Source organism: Charadrius vociferus, unplaced genomic scaffold, assembly GCF_000708025.1.
Source record: "Charadrius vociferus isolate BGI_N301 unplaced genomic scaffold, ASM70802v2 scaffold450, whole genome shotgun sequence".
NCBI lineage: Eukaryota > Metazoa > Chordata > Aves > Charadriiformes > Charadriidae > Charadrius > Charadrius vociferus.
Window position 1 is genome coordinate 3,010,342 of NW_009646931.1, and position 13,447 is coordinate 3,023,788.

Consider the following 13,447-nt stretch of genomic DNA (forward strand, 5'->3'; position numbering starts at 1 on the left):
AACATCGAAGAAGAAACAGATAAATCACGCTAAATCTGGCCTAATATGGAAAATACACCTTATGCTGAGGAGAAGCTGAAACATATGAAAGAAGATGGAAGGCAAAAGAAAGAGACAGAAAAGATCATGTGGTAGCGAAAGAAACAAGTGAAAAACTAATCCTGTTATAGAAAAATAATACTGAATGTAGCTATCTTCAGAGCATGATTCAACCCTAGGATCTGAACTAACCTCTGGAAAGATATCAGCATCTGGTCAGTCACCACAGAAGGATCCTACAACTGGATTTTTAAATCAACATTATTAACTGCTCAGAATCATGTGCATGGATTCTGGCCAGTGTTGCTGTGGATTTGGAAATATTAAAAAAAAAAAAAAAGGCTTGCATTAAACCACTGTTGTAACAGTCTTGTATTTTTGTTTGAAAGATGCAAGAAGCTTAACATTTAAAGAACAGATGTGTTTTATTTTACTTTAAGTGTCACAAATCTGCTTCTGAAAAACACTGTCTTGTGGGGTGCTTCAATGGAAAAACTGGTATTATTCTCCTGGTTTAAGTTTATAGAAAGAACAAAACTGTTGGCCACATGAAACATTCCAACTACTTCAGCTTCAGATAAATATTTTTAGAACCAATCTCTGGATTTAGCTTTACCATGTCACTCCCAGAATGCTACTGATCTCTGACTAATTAATGCACATACTCATATCACTGTTATGCTTATATAAACCTAATAGTAAAGGACTGCTTGGAATCTACCAACATAAATATGAAACTAGACATTATTAACTGATCACAGGGATTATTCCTCCATAGGGAGTAAATAGTCCTTACAGTACTTCTACAAGACAGCTGGATTTGCACCAATAGGAATTTTGCCATTGACTCAAGTGGGGCTATGAATTATATCAAGCACATAAAAAAAAACAATTCCAAACACATAGTTCTTTGAAAACTCTCCATCCAGTTTTGTGTCAGGTGTGATATTTCCAAGAATTTTTCATCAACTGGAAACTCTGTGCAGGAGTAGTAGTCTAAACTTTTACTGTTAAGAGTGCTTTTTAAGATAATACTATTTTTTTTTACTTTGGTGGCAGAAGACACATCAAGACTTTCTTGTAATAATTATGAAGAAAAAAACTGGTTATTCAGAAGTCTACTAATCCTGGTTGACTTGGTGCATCTTTTCCCCTGGATGCTTCATCTTTTTTCCCTTTTTATTTATAAATAATTCCTTCCTTTTGTGTCATTGAGAGGAAAAATGGAATAAATATGCACCAAAACACACGTGAAAAACATTCCAAGTTGTCCATTTTTTTAAGCTGCTGCTGATAAATGAATATATGTTGATAAGGGCAAGTTAGTCTTTCTTAAACCAGTATGTTATCCCGTATGTTGAAGATGCTAGCAATAATATTGAAACCTGGAAAAAGGACTAAATTTAGTAATCCTTTACTTCATGGAATTTAAATAAATCCAATTGACATTTTCTTTTAAATATTTTAAAACTTTTTCTCAAATGATCTTTACAATTATGTGAAATCAGTCCATATCCTCCACAACAGAAAAGTTCAGCGTTCTGGTGCAGTTATCAATAACTCACATATCCCCAAAGTCTTGCAGGGCCATTGAAAATGTATGTTTCCATATAGTTATATATATTAAGTATTAGTGTTAATTACAAACAACAAAGTCTTTTCTTACTGAATTGTAAAAAGTAAGAAGAGGAAAACTTACTTCTATTCTGGTTTTTGGCAATTTCTTCCATTATAATTTCCTTCACTGTTTCACACATGAGACTTTCTTCTGTCTCTGCATTGACTTTCACTAGAATATTTTGATGGACTGAAAACCATTTCTCTAATTTTGGCCACGTGTCTAGAAAGCCAGAAATTCTACAGAAATCATATTAATGTATAAAATTAAAATCTAACTAATGGGAAATAAAACACTTTTCCCCATTAATAAACAAAAGAAAAAGCAGACCATCTAACTTAATACTGTAACAAATCCAGGCAATATTTTTTGCAAAATAATACTCTATCCACATCAAATTCTTCATTTTCAACATAGGAAAATTTTCAAAATCCTACTTTTAACTAGTCATGTATTTCTTACTTTTTCTTGTCACAAGCTAAACCTACTTTCTTATATCACAACTAAAACTATTATATTCAATAAAGTCTAAAATAGTTAATAGTATCAAATATTTAGAAACAAAACTTACTGATTTTGCTGTTTATGTAAGGTTAAACATCTAATGATTCAATAAAAAATACAAAACTAACTGTTTTTTATAAATGTAAAAGTGGAAGATACCATTTTAGAAAATCTGTAACTCAAATCAAGTGCATTTCACTCAAGAGCAGTCACATGATATATGACATACCTTAGATATATATATATTCATAGATAAAGATATATACATATATGTATACATATGGTTTGTGCAGTGTGCATCTTGAAAAGAAATTCACCTTGGAAGAATACCTTGGAAAGGCAAAACACATGAATTCTTATCTTCTAGGATTATTTATATCATGCCAAAAATGAAAGTACTCTTTAGGCTCCACATTAGAGAAACTCCTAAGTAAATTCTTAACATTAGGCATGTCAGTACTATCATGGATCACATACGAGATCCAGATTAACTACATGCCTACACATCTGGCTGAAGCAACTTTTTTGTACTTCATATAACATACCTATGTAGCACCTGGTCCCTCGCTAAGTCAATCTTCTCTTCTAGGATTTCAGCATATGAATTTTGATTGTTGTTCTCCTGTTCAGTTTGAGATGACTTTGATTTATCTACTGTGTGGAAAATAGCATATATGAGCATATATTGAAAAAGGCAAATATACAGGTAGTTATTCACCTGAAGTAAGACAATTATTAAGAGACAAATTTCAGTGTCCCTTGATCTTACATTTCTTAATTTTAAAATTGGGTACCAAACTTCCTAAAAGAAAGGAAAAGTCAGAGAAAATCATAGGCATATAAAATTAAGCTGGAAAGAACCTGAAGATAGTGTCTTGCCTCTTTTTCTGTTTAAATGCATAGCCAATTATAGCACTAACATTTCCTGATAGATGCTTTGCAGTCATAGAATTCTCCATTTGTAGGGAGGGAGTATTCCTGTGGGCTATTTCAGGCTTATCTATTCTAACAGTTAGAAGGTATTTTCCCAATGTAATCTGAATCATCCTTGGAGTAACTACTACTTTTCACAATGGGCAGATATGCCACTGCATCAGAAGACAAGGTGTTTTCTCTCTCCGAGTCTTGTCTAAATTAAAAACCCCTTTAATTGACTAGAAACAAGCCATTTTTTATAGATTTCTGATTTTTTAGTCTTCTTCTGACTCTTTCTATCTCCACATTACATCTTAATCTTTTCAGCGGTGCCTAGCGACAGGACAAGGGGCAACGGGCACAAACTAGAACACAGGAAATTCCGTCTCAACATGAGGAAAAACTTCTTTACTTTGAGGGTGGCAGAGCACTGGCACAGGCTGCCCAGAGAGATTGCGGGCTCTCCTTCTCTGGAGATACTCAAAACCTGCCTGGATGCATTTCTGTCCAACATGCTATAGGTGAACCCACCTTGGCAGGGGGGTTGGACCAGATGATCTCTGAAGGTCCCTTCCAATGCCTACCATTCTGTGATTCCGAAATAAATTCTGTTTGGGTTTTTGAGATTGTATCATGTATTATCACATTTTCAAAGTGTTGTGGCAACACAAGCTCTTTAAATTAACAAGAATTTCAAGTGTCTGTACATTTACCTTCACTGCATTGTTAGCAGAAGCTCTAATGATTTTTCCTCATCCTCACTGCTACCTATACATAAAAGCTAAGGGTAAGTGGTGCTTTAAATCAAGCGATGCGCCATGTAACGACTGCAGTGAAAACAATGAAAAGGAATCTCCTTATAATTTGGACAATATGGGACACATTCATGTAAAGAACTTATGTTTCACCAAGGTGAGTAAGGGCAATTAAAAATGTGTGGGCTGGAAGTGAAACAGCCCTCAAAAAGCCTTTGATGCCTTTGGCTTTTTGGCCAACAATAAAGATTTCTGATTGATTGTTCACTGACTAACTGAAGGCAAGACAAAGGCAGTAATCAATAGGGAATGAATGCTGGCACTCCCAGGGAAGGGCTGTTGACACACCCTTTTGTTTATAATTTCCTTCATCCCTTTCCAAATGTTTCTCCTGGAGAAAAATACTTTTTACACATACTCATTTGTAATGAGGCATATTTTTGCACCTGTTGCAACTTGTGTTTTTTCCAGCTGCTGCTTTATGTGATACCTAACACCAGGCACTGTGCTATACCAGCTCCAGTGAGAATTCAGTACAAACACAAACAAGCACATACACATGCACTTGCACAATTTTGATCCGCCTTTGACTGAAACAAACGAAAGTATTTGAAATAATCTGGAAGCACTCAAGGTGACAATGCACAATTAATTAAAGTGATACTGTGAGATGTAGAGAAATTGTGCAGTAATGCTATTTTGCTCCAATAAGTACAACTTACAGGTATATCTGGTAAATAATGTATGGGATTGATGTGTTACTTAGACCTAGTTGTGTACTTTTAGAGGGCTAAAGTTAAAAGGGGACTTACAAATGGAGAAGAAAGCCATCAAGAAATCTAAACAATTTCCAATTTCATAATTGTCAGAGGGAAATATAGCTATTATATAATTTAGTATTTTTAATTAAAATATGCAACTTACTATTACATTGCAAAATACTCACAATTTAGTCATTTCAGTATTGTAACAATCTTTACATTCCCCATAACCAGAATCTGCTTGTAATTTTACTTTGTTAAAAGTAGTTGGAAACTTACACTTCAAGTTAGCCAAACGTTTCAGTACCACAGTGTCTGAAATATCCAATAATACAGAAACATCAAATGCAGGTGAGATAACAGGAGGCTTGTTAGGGGCTCTGGCATCTGTTACAAGTGAGAGCTTTCCAGAATTTTCATCTTTTGCTTGTGGATCAATCCCTGTATATGCTTTTTCAAATAGCTTTGCCTGATTAATTGTCATTGGAAACCCATCCACAATCCACCCCTTCTCTGCTGGTGTTTGCCTAAAAGTTAATGAAGAATCAGAGTGACACAATGAATTGGTAGCATACTAATAACACCTAAAGAAGAGCTTACCCTAGCTCTTTCCTTCTGAATTCAGGATATGAAATATCCTGATGAGTACAGAATGTGACAAACATAATTAAAAATTAAACTGTAAAGCAATGGATTTTAAATCAGAAAAATAACATCAAGCCTAACTAAAAGTGAAAAAAGAAAAAACACAACAATTTTTGCTGTCTTGATAATGAAATTTTTCAAAAACTCTCTCTAGATAGACATCTATATCAGAGGTGTAATTTCACTATTTCCTCTGCTAACTTTTGCACTGAAGTAACAAATGGCCAAATCTGTATCATACCTTTAAAATATACTAATGGGAGTAATATAACTTAAATGATACTCATGGGAACTTAAGTGCTAATTGCACATCAGAGTAGTTGAGACAATTTTCTGTCAAACAAGAGTGGACAAAAATAAGTAACCTAACTGCTGAAGTATGAATGCTTGCATAATGCATTTCATAAAATATAAAAGGAAAAGTACTAGCAGGTGCTGAATAGCTTCCAACTAATAAACAAAATAGGGACATTAGTTATATTTAATGACTACCTGATAGTCGTGTATATTCTGACTTACCCTCAGTAATGTAAAATAATGTCTGCATAATTTAGGGCTAGACTCTACTGCTAGCACTCTACTGCTAGCACAAAATGAGCATTAACTAACTTCACAAATTAGCTCCACTTTCCAAGTAGAAGACTCCAGTGTTCAAAAAATACTTTAATGAAGAGAAATAGCTGAATCTGGACTACAAGCTGGATAATTATGTTCTAAACAACTGAGGAAAAAAAGTTATATGATTTCATACTTAATAGCTTCCAATAGGATGTCAATTAGTAATTCATCGGGAATACTTTTTCCTTTCTTCAACAATTTCTGTGATGCAGCACCAAGCTGGGCACGTACAGATAGCTGTGGAAGAGTGCAGTGTAAGACTAATATGCTCAGAATGCTCACAACACTCACTGTTATAAAAAGTACCATTCTACTTTATATATAATAAATTACTTATTTCTTTATTTACATTTAATGTTTATTGTCTTATTTATTTATACTTAAAATTTATTGTTATCTATTAAGGAGAAATAGTTTCTACTGATGTAAAAAAGGCTGAATTTAATTGAAATCTTCAACTAATTTCCATCATTTCACCCATGAATATATTAGACAGAAACGAGGTTGAGAAACAAAGGATATGAAGGTCAAGAAATAAAAAATTAAGTGTCCTGGGTTTAAGCTTATTCTGATTTTCACTACCGTAAATCCACTGGCAGTTTCCTATAGCAGCATTTAACTTTGTTAGTTCTATAGGGATTCTTTTATGTCTTAGTTTTCAAAGTATTCTCCAGTGAGCAATAAAATCAAAGAGATCATTGTAAAATTAAGTATATCTGAACATAAAGAAAAGAAACCTTGTCATGGGATGAATGATCTGCTTGGCGGCAGCAAGATCAGGAATAAATTTTTGGTAAATCAGAAATGACATTGAAAGTACTATTTCTTACATAAACGTGAGGTTTAACAAGAAGATACAGAACTTTAACAATATGTACAGCTCTAACCAACAAACACAAGAATAGATTTTCATAATAAACTCTTCATATTTCATAGAGAAAATGCTTGTAGTGAGGTCAATAAATTAATCCAGAACAATGAAAGGGTGTCACTGTTCAAGTAATTTAACCATTTTAAGTAATGCATCTTTATAAAGTAGAAGTCAAAATTGGATTACAAACCTTGGATAGGCCATCCTGACTGTGATCTAATTTAAATTCTTGCCCGGATGGATCCTTTTTGACAGGAAAATTGCCTAAAACAGGTACATTATAAAATTTGACAATTCTACAACTATAATATTTATTACTAGAGATAAGTAATAAAAGTATATGCATCATTATTATTCTTTGAACAAATCAATACAGAAGGTACATACAATTGTTAGGATCATAGGATCATTGGTTAATTCAGGTTGGAAGCAACTTCTGGAGGTCACCAAGCTCAAGTTCAACCTTCCGCTCAAAGTGGCAAGAATTAAAAGGTCAGACCAGGTTGTTCAGTTGTTTTCCCAGTGTGATCCTGAAAACCTCCAAGGATGGAGACTACACTACCTCTCCAGGCAATTTGTTTCAATGCTTGATGGTTCTCATGGGGAAAAGGCCTTGTCTTATGTCTAGTCAGAAGGGCAGCAAGAAGAGCTTTTACAGCTATCTCCACAGCAAAAGGAAGGCTGGGGAAAATGTGGGCCTGCTGAAAGAGAAGTGCAAAAGACTGAGGCATCCCAGGCCCCTGAGATGAGCAGGAAAGTCTGCAGCAAGAAAGACTTACCCTTGGTGGAGGACGATCAGCTTAAGGAACATTTAAATAAACTGGAAATTCTCAAGTCCATGGGACCTCATGGCATATACTCACACATGCTGAGGGACCTGGCTGATGTCATTGCTAAACCACTCTTAATAATCTTTGGAAGGTCCTGGTGACTGGGGTAAGATTCCTAGGACTAGAAGAATGCAACTACCAGTCCTCTCTTCAAGGAAAGCAAGGAGGGGAAACTGGGAATGTACAAGCCAGTCAGCTTCACCTCAGTCCCGAGGAACTGATAGAGCAAACAAGCATGGAAACCATTTCCAAGAATACTAAGGACAAGATGATGATTGTGAGTTGTCAGCATGGATTTATGAAGGCAAAGTCATGCCTGACTAACCTGACAACCTTCTACAATGAGGTGGTGGGCTCAGTGGTTGAGAGAAGATCGGTGTATGCTGTTTACATTGACTTTTGACGCTGTCTTCCTTAACATCCTCACAAGCAAACTGATGAAGTACGGACTAGGTAGGCGGACACTGAGGTGGATGGAAAACTGGCCAAACTGCCAGGCTCAAGGGGTTGTGATCAGCAGTGTGAAGGGCAGCTGATGGTCAGTGATTAGCGGTGTAGCCCAAGCACTGGGTCTGAGACCAATACTCTTTAACATCTCCGTTAACAACCTGCATGTTTGAGACAGAGTGTACCCTCTGCAAGTTTGCAGACAATACAAAACTGGAAGGAGTGGTTGATACACCAGGTGGTTGTGCTGCCCTTCAGAGGGACCTTGACGGGGTTTAGAAAAGGACTGACAGGAATCTTATGAAGTTCAGCAAAGGCAAACGCAAAGACGTGCATCTGGTAAGGAAAATGCCACGCCTTCTGTACCAGCTGTGGGCCAAGTCTCTTTAAAGCAGCTTTGCAGACAAGGGTCTGGAGGCCCTGGGGGAGAACAAGTTGAGCATGAGCCAGCAATGTGTTCTTGCAGCAAAGAAGACCAACAGCATCTTGGAAGATACAGCACTGCTGAGGCCATATTTGGAGTGCTCTGTCCTGTTCAGGACTCCCCCATGCAAGAAGATCATGGATGTAGTTCAGCACACCCAGACAAAGGCCCTGACAATTACTGTTCTGGGAATATCTGGCATAGGAGGAGAGGCTGAGAGCTGGGACTGTTCAGCCTGAAGAAGAGAAGGCCTGAGGGGAATCTTATCAATGTGCAGAAATATCTGGGGCAGGGAGGGGGTAAAGAAAACATAGAGTGACTCTTACTAGTGGTGCCAAGTAAAATAACAAAAGGCAACAGACACAAATTGAAACACAGAAAATCCTACTTAAACATAAAAATACCAACTGTAAGGGTTATGGAATATTGGAACATGTTGCTCAGTGGGGTTGTGGAGCTTCCACCCTTGGAGGTGTTCAGCATCCAACTGAACATACTCCTGAGGAAACTGCAACAGTGACCCTGCTTTGAGGAGGACTGGACTACATGATCTCCAGAGGTCCCTTCCACCCTTAACCATTCTGTAATTCTAAATTCAGGTGGCTGAGCCCAGTGTCAGTTTGTTTGTTGATGAGATCTGTTGCACAGAAAGGTAAAGTGAGGGGAGGTGAAAGCTTGCCCTTACTTCCTTTGGAAGATGCTTTTAAGCTGAAGCTGTCATCGTGGATCCTGCCTCTGGTACATAATAGCTGTGTAGCAGCCATGTCTGCACCCCATATCCTGTCTCCTTGATTCTGACCCTGATCCACATCTGCTGACTTGAGTTCCCAGCTTGACCTCAGACTTGCTTCATTGCTAGAATTGCTGGGTTGTCACCAGACTGAGGCTCACGCTGATCAATGTCTCTGGACCCAATAGTGACCCTGACTTCAGCTGACATCTTCACTCTTTCTTGGTGAATGTTGGCACCTCCTACTTTGCTATTGCCCTTGTCAGCTAGCTCACCTTCCTTCACAGAGCAGCTTGCACTTCCTGCTCCCGGACACTAGGAATGTGTGGAAACAATAAATTCATAATGGAAACTACCACAAATGTACAAGAGAAAGGGGAATTGCCATTCAAATCTAATAAGATAACAATTAAAATGAAATTTTATAAATATATATACATACTTAAATAAAATACATATGCACCTTGTGTTCCATTGATAGGTATCTCTGTTTGGAGTTTCTTTAGAACTTCCAGTGGTGATTTTGATAAGTTCTTCTGGACCTTGTATCAATTATGAAAGGAAATGGATTAGAAAAGAAACCGCATATGACAGGAAAAACAAGCCTGTCCAGTCAAGCTGACTCTTGAAGTCTTATAAGTCAAAACTTAGATGTAAGTTTGAAATTGAGTGAAAAATTGAAACAATATGCTTTCTTCCTTATATATTTCATTTTCATCTCCCTGTGGGAGCCAAACCCAAAATTAACAAAAATGCTTACCTCATTTTGTTTCCCAGAATTCTCTGCTTCTTGTGGAATCACATTGTGTTCACTTTTCATTTCATTTCTAAGAAAAGCTTGTATGGCCTCCTGAACCAGAGTATCAACAGACAGTACCTGAATATTGCAAACTAATACACAAAAAAAATTAGATAACTTTACAGTTTGAGTTGAGCATTTATACATAGAGACTTTTACTGGCAATTAATTTAATGATTTCATTTGAGCTTTTGATGTAAGTTGTTTCCACTGCCTCTTCTCTGTAACCACTGCACAGTGTGTATCCACAATCACATAGCTATCTTGCCAGTCTCTTCTATAACAAAAATCCCCAGAGAAGTTTGCCAAAAGCTTTTTCAAATACTCAATGCAGAAGTAATACTATATTAAGACTGTGTTCAAGCTCAGTGTTTTTAATCTTATTTTGGAAGATAATGAATGACTTGCAACCAACCCCTGCAAAATACAGATGCATCTGAGGTTCAAGGATTAGTAATACAAGGATTTGCCCAAACAATCTCCACTGTAAGAGTGGGATTTTAATGCAAATAAACACTTTTAAGAATTTTAGGAAAAAAGTGTCTCTACCTTTTTCAATGAACTTCACACAGGTAGTTTTTCCACTAAAAAGTTTTCCCAAAATACATCCCTTGATAGGAAATGGAGGAAATACAGGTGGTGAAGGTTTGGGTTTTGGAGGATAGAAAATCTCCATCAGTCTATGAAGCACATGACCCAATATGTTATTATTAAGAGGAGGTTTGTTTTCACTGTCCTCTTCAGTTGGGCACCATTCCCCTGTCATATTCTGTATAAATGACAAATTACCAAATAATTTGTCAATGTGCCTTGTCTTTCATCTTTCTAGATGCATGTATTTATACACAAACATAATACATACAATAACCAAATGTGAATAGTACTAAATAATAAAATAATCTTTAGAAAAGACCCTTGTAAAAAGTTATAATTATGTCATAATGACTAAGCATTACTTGATATTCACTAATACCTAGTTGGGAGAGATAAGTACTCCCACAACCATTTTCATAGATTCCTAAAAGAATTTTTTTTAATTCCATGAACATGAAAAATCATTTCACCAGTACCATAGAATGAGTCAGTAGCAGATTTTTTTAATAGAACCCCAGTATCCTAACATTCAGCATTATAAAAACTGGACAACATTATTGCCCAGTACCACACAAAAAATCTTTAAAAACTTTTATGGACAAAGATTTCAAATATATATATATTTGCCTAACACATATTCAACAGAGAGAAAAAAGACACCAAAACCAACAACCCTAAAGAAACAAACCACCATATATTTCAAACATTTTTAAGGGAAGGAAATACTGAGTAGAGACTTCCAGTTCATCTACTCCGAGACCAATATAAGTTTATCCATGGTACGAGTTACCAGCATACAGCTTAATGAGTTTTTGCTGGTAAAGGTGCTTTTACTGATGATCACATTGGAAGAAAGATGAGAATGAAAGGATGTTGTCAAAAGAATTGAACATAGAATTGTACTTTTGCCACTCTAGTATATACTGGATCTTATAGCACTAGCAAAGTGCTGATGTGCAGTTTTCAGTATGCAGGACAATATTATTTGGGTATTAATTATTATTTGGTTGCAGGCTACCAAACAGCTGTTTGGAAGATACGTGGACTAACAATATTCCCAATTAGATTCTAGTTTGTCACCTCATTTGAGGTGCACAATAAGGGGTTGAGAGCCAAACTCAAATGTTTCAGCAAGAGAAAATCCAACTAGGAAAAAAAAAAGAAGGAAAAAAATGTTAACAATGAGAGTGGTTAAGCACAGGAATGGTTGCACAGAGAGTCTGTGGAATCTCTATCCTTGGGAATACTTGAAAGCTGACCACACACGGTGCTGAACAACATTATCTACACCAGAAGTTGGCCCTGCTTTGAGCAAAGAGGTTGAACTAAATGACCTCTCTCCACACCCCTTTCAACCTAAACAATTGTATCATTCTATAAATTAAATATTTAATCACCATCAACAGAACCAATCAGTTTCAAACTTCTACTGAAAGATAACATTTTGGATTCATGTCCCAGGTAGAATATGCAATCTTTTCCTTAACTCACTATCATGAATGATATATTGCCACAGCATACATTCTACTAACAGAACTTGATCAGTGTTGACTTGGAACATACATGCATTAGATAGAATAACACAATGTAATTTATTATGACTCTAAATGAAAATATCACCTATTTTTAATCAGTAAAAACAAATAAAAAAATCTTTTTGTGTTGCACAATATCCCTTCTTCAGTGTATCTCAGAAAACATACTTCTTAATATGTAATTGCAAAGACATGCTTAAAAACCCAAGTCCCTGTCCTATCTGAACCATTCTTCCTTAAAGATGTATGCAGAGATGGAACAGCTGTTGTAAGTTCTATCAGACCTGTAGGAAAAATGAATCTCAAATGGAATGGGCTCCACATTCCAAGTACTCACCTTTCAGATTTCTTAACCAGAAGATTGCTAGACAGTACCTGTCTTGAGCTAAAGTAGCTTACCTGGAAGAAACAACTTTTCAGGTATCCAGGTGAGAGTTATGTAAATCATGGTCAACACTCTCAATTGAAACTGGAAATTATTTGATATTTTGAGCATTGCCTACTGTTATGCTTGTTTTGGGTGACTCCACTAATTTATTAAGTGATTAGTCACAACCAATGATGTGGTAGTTTCCAAATATTTTCAAGCTTGATGTAATGTGGAATGTGGAACTGACTGACAGTCCTGCGTTTTGTTCTTGTATTTTATCAAATACATTTGACACTTTTAGTCAGTATTCTTAAAGTAAACTCAGTGTTCTTGAGAGATGCCAAATTGCTGATGCTGGGCTTTTTTCTCAAGGGCTAAGAAAATCTGCACAAACTTTGCCAGAATGCCCTGCCAATACTCTTTTGTACAGAAGCAATATTTTGAAGGTATTAGCTGTTCACTTAGGTTTTTAGATCTCAGTATGAATTGGCGCCAACAATTTTACACACATCAGATACCAGCTTTTGATGAATACAGATTCAGAAAAGCATAAGCCTAACAACATCTGGAAAAAAGTTAATTATGTGAATGTGCATTTGAAACAGGCTGGTAGAAAAAGAGGCTTTAAATGTGTCATTAAATGTTTGCAACCGTCAGTGCCCTTACATCTAGTGAAGACTACTGAGACTGCAATATAAACAACAATATGACTGAAAAACTTAATCTTTCATTAGTGCTCCCCACTAACTGTTTCCTGCCTGTCTGTCCTGTCTGTTCTCCATGTTGGTCTTGTACAAATGTCTTTTTTCACCTGAAATTCACTACATGAGTTGATACGATCTGAACACGGACCTCACAAATTGATAAATCAGAAAACATACGTTAAGATTGAAACCAATCAGGCATTCATCACAGAAACTTATAACAAACATCTATACTCATTGCAAAAGAAAATATACCAATTGGTTCAGGATGTGGATAAAAGCACATTA

General features: G+C 36.1%; 1 protein-coding gene across 1 annotated transcript in view; it reads right to left on the reverse strand.

The window, feature by feature from the left end:
- SPEF2 (sperm flagellar 2) overlaps positions 1-13,447 on the reverse strand; it is a gene marked incomplete at its 5' end in the record, with an annotated part of 91,589 nt that overhangs the window by 51,620 nt on the left and 26,522 nt on the right. The window contains 8 exons of the mRNA XM_009894715.1: positions 1,739-1,896; positions 2,707-2,815; positions 4,872-5,119; positions 5,989-6,092; positions 6,917-7,001; positions 9,632-9,699; positions 9,918-10,048; positions 10,506-10,725. Coding sequence (XP_009893017.1) covers positions 1,739-1,896; positions 2,707-2,815; positions 4,872-5,119; positions 5,989-6,092; positions 6,917-7,001; positions 9,632-9,699; positions 9,918-10,048; positions 10,506-10,725 — 1,123 coding nt within the window. The remainder of the gene's footprint in view (positions 1-1,738; positions 1,897-2,706; positions 2,816-4,871; positions 5,120-5,988; positions 6,093-6,916; positions 7,002-9,631; positions 9,700-9,917; positions 10,049-10,505; positions 10,726-13,447) is intronic.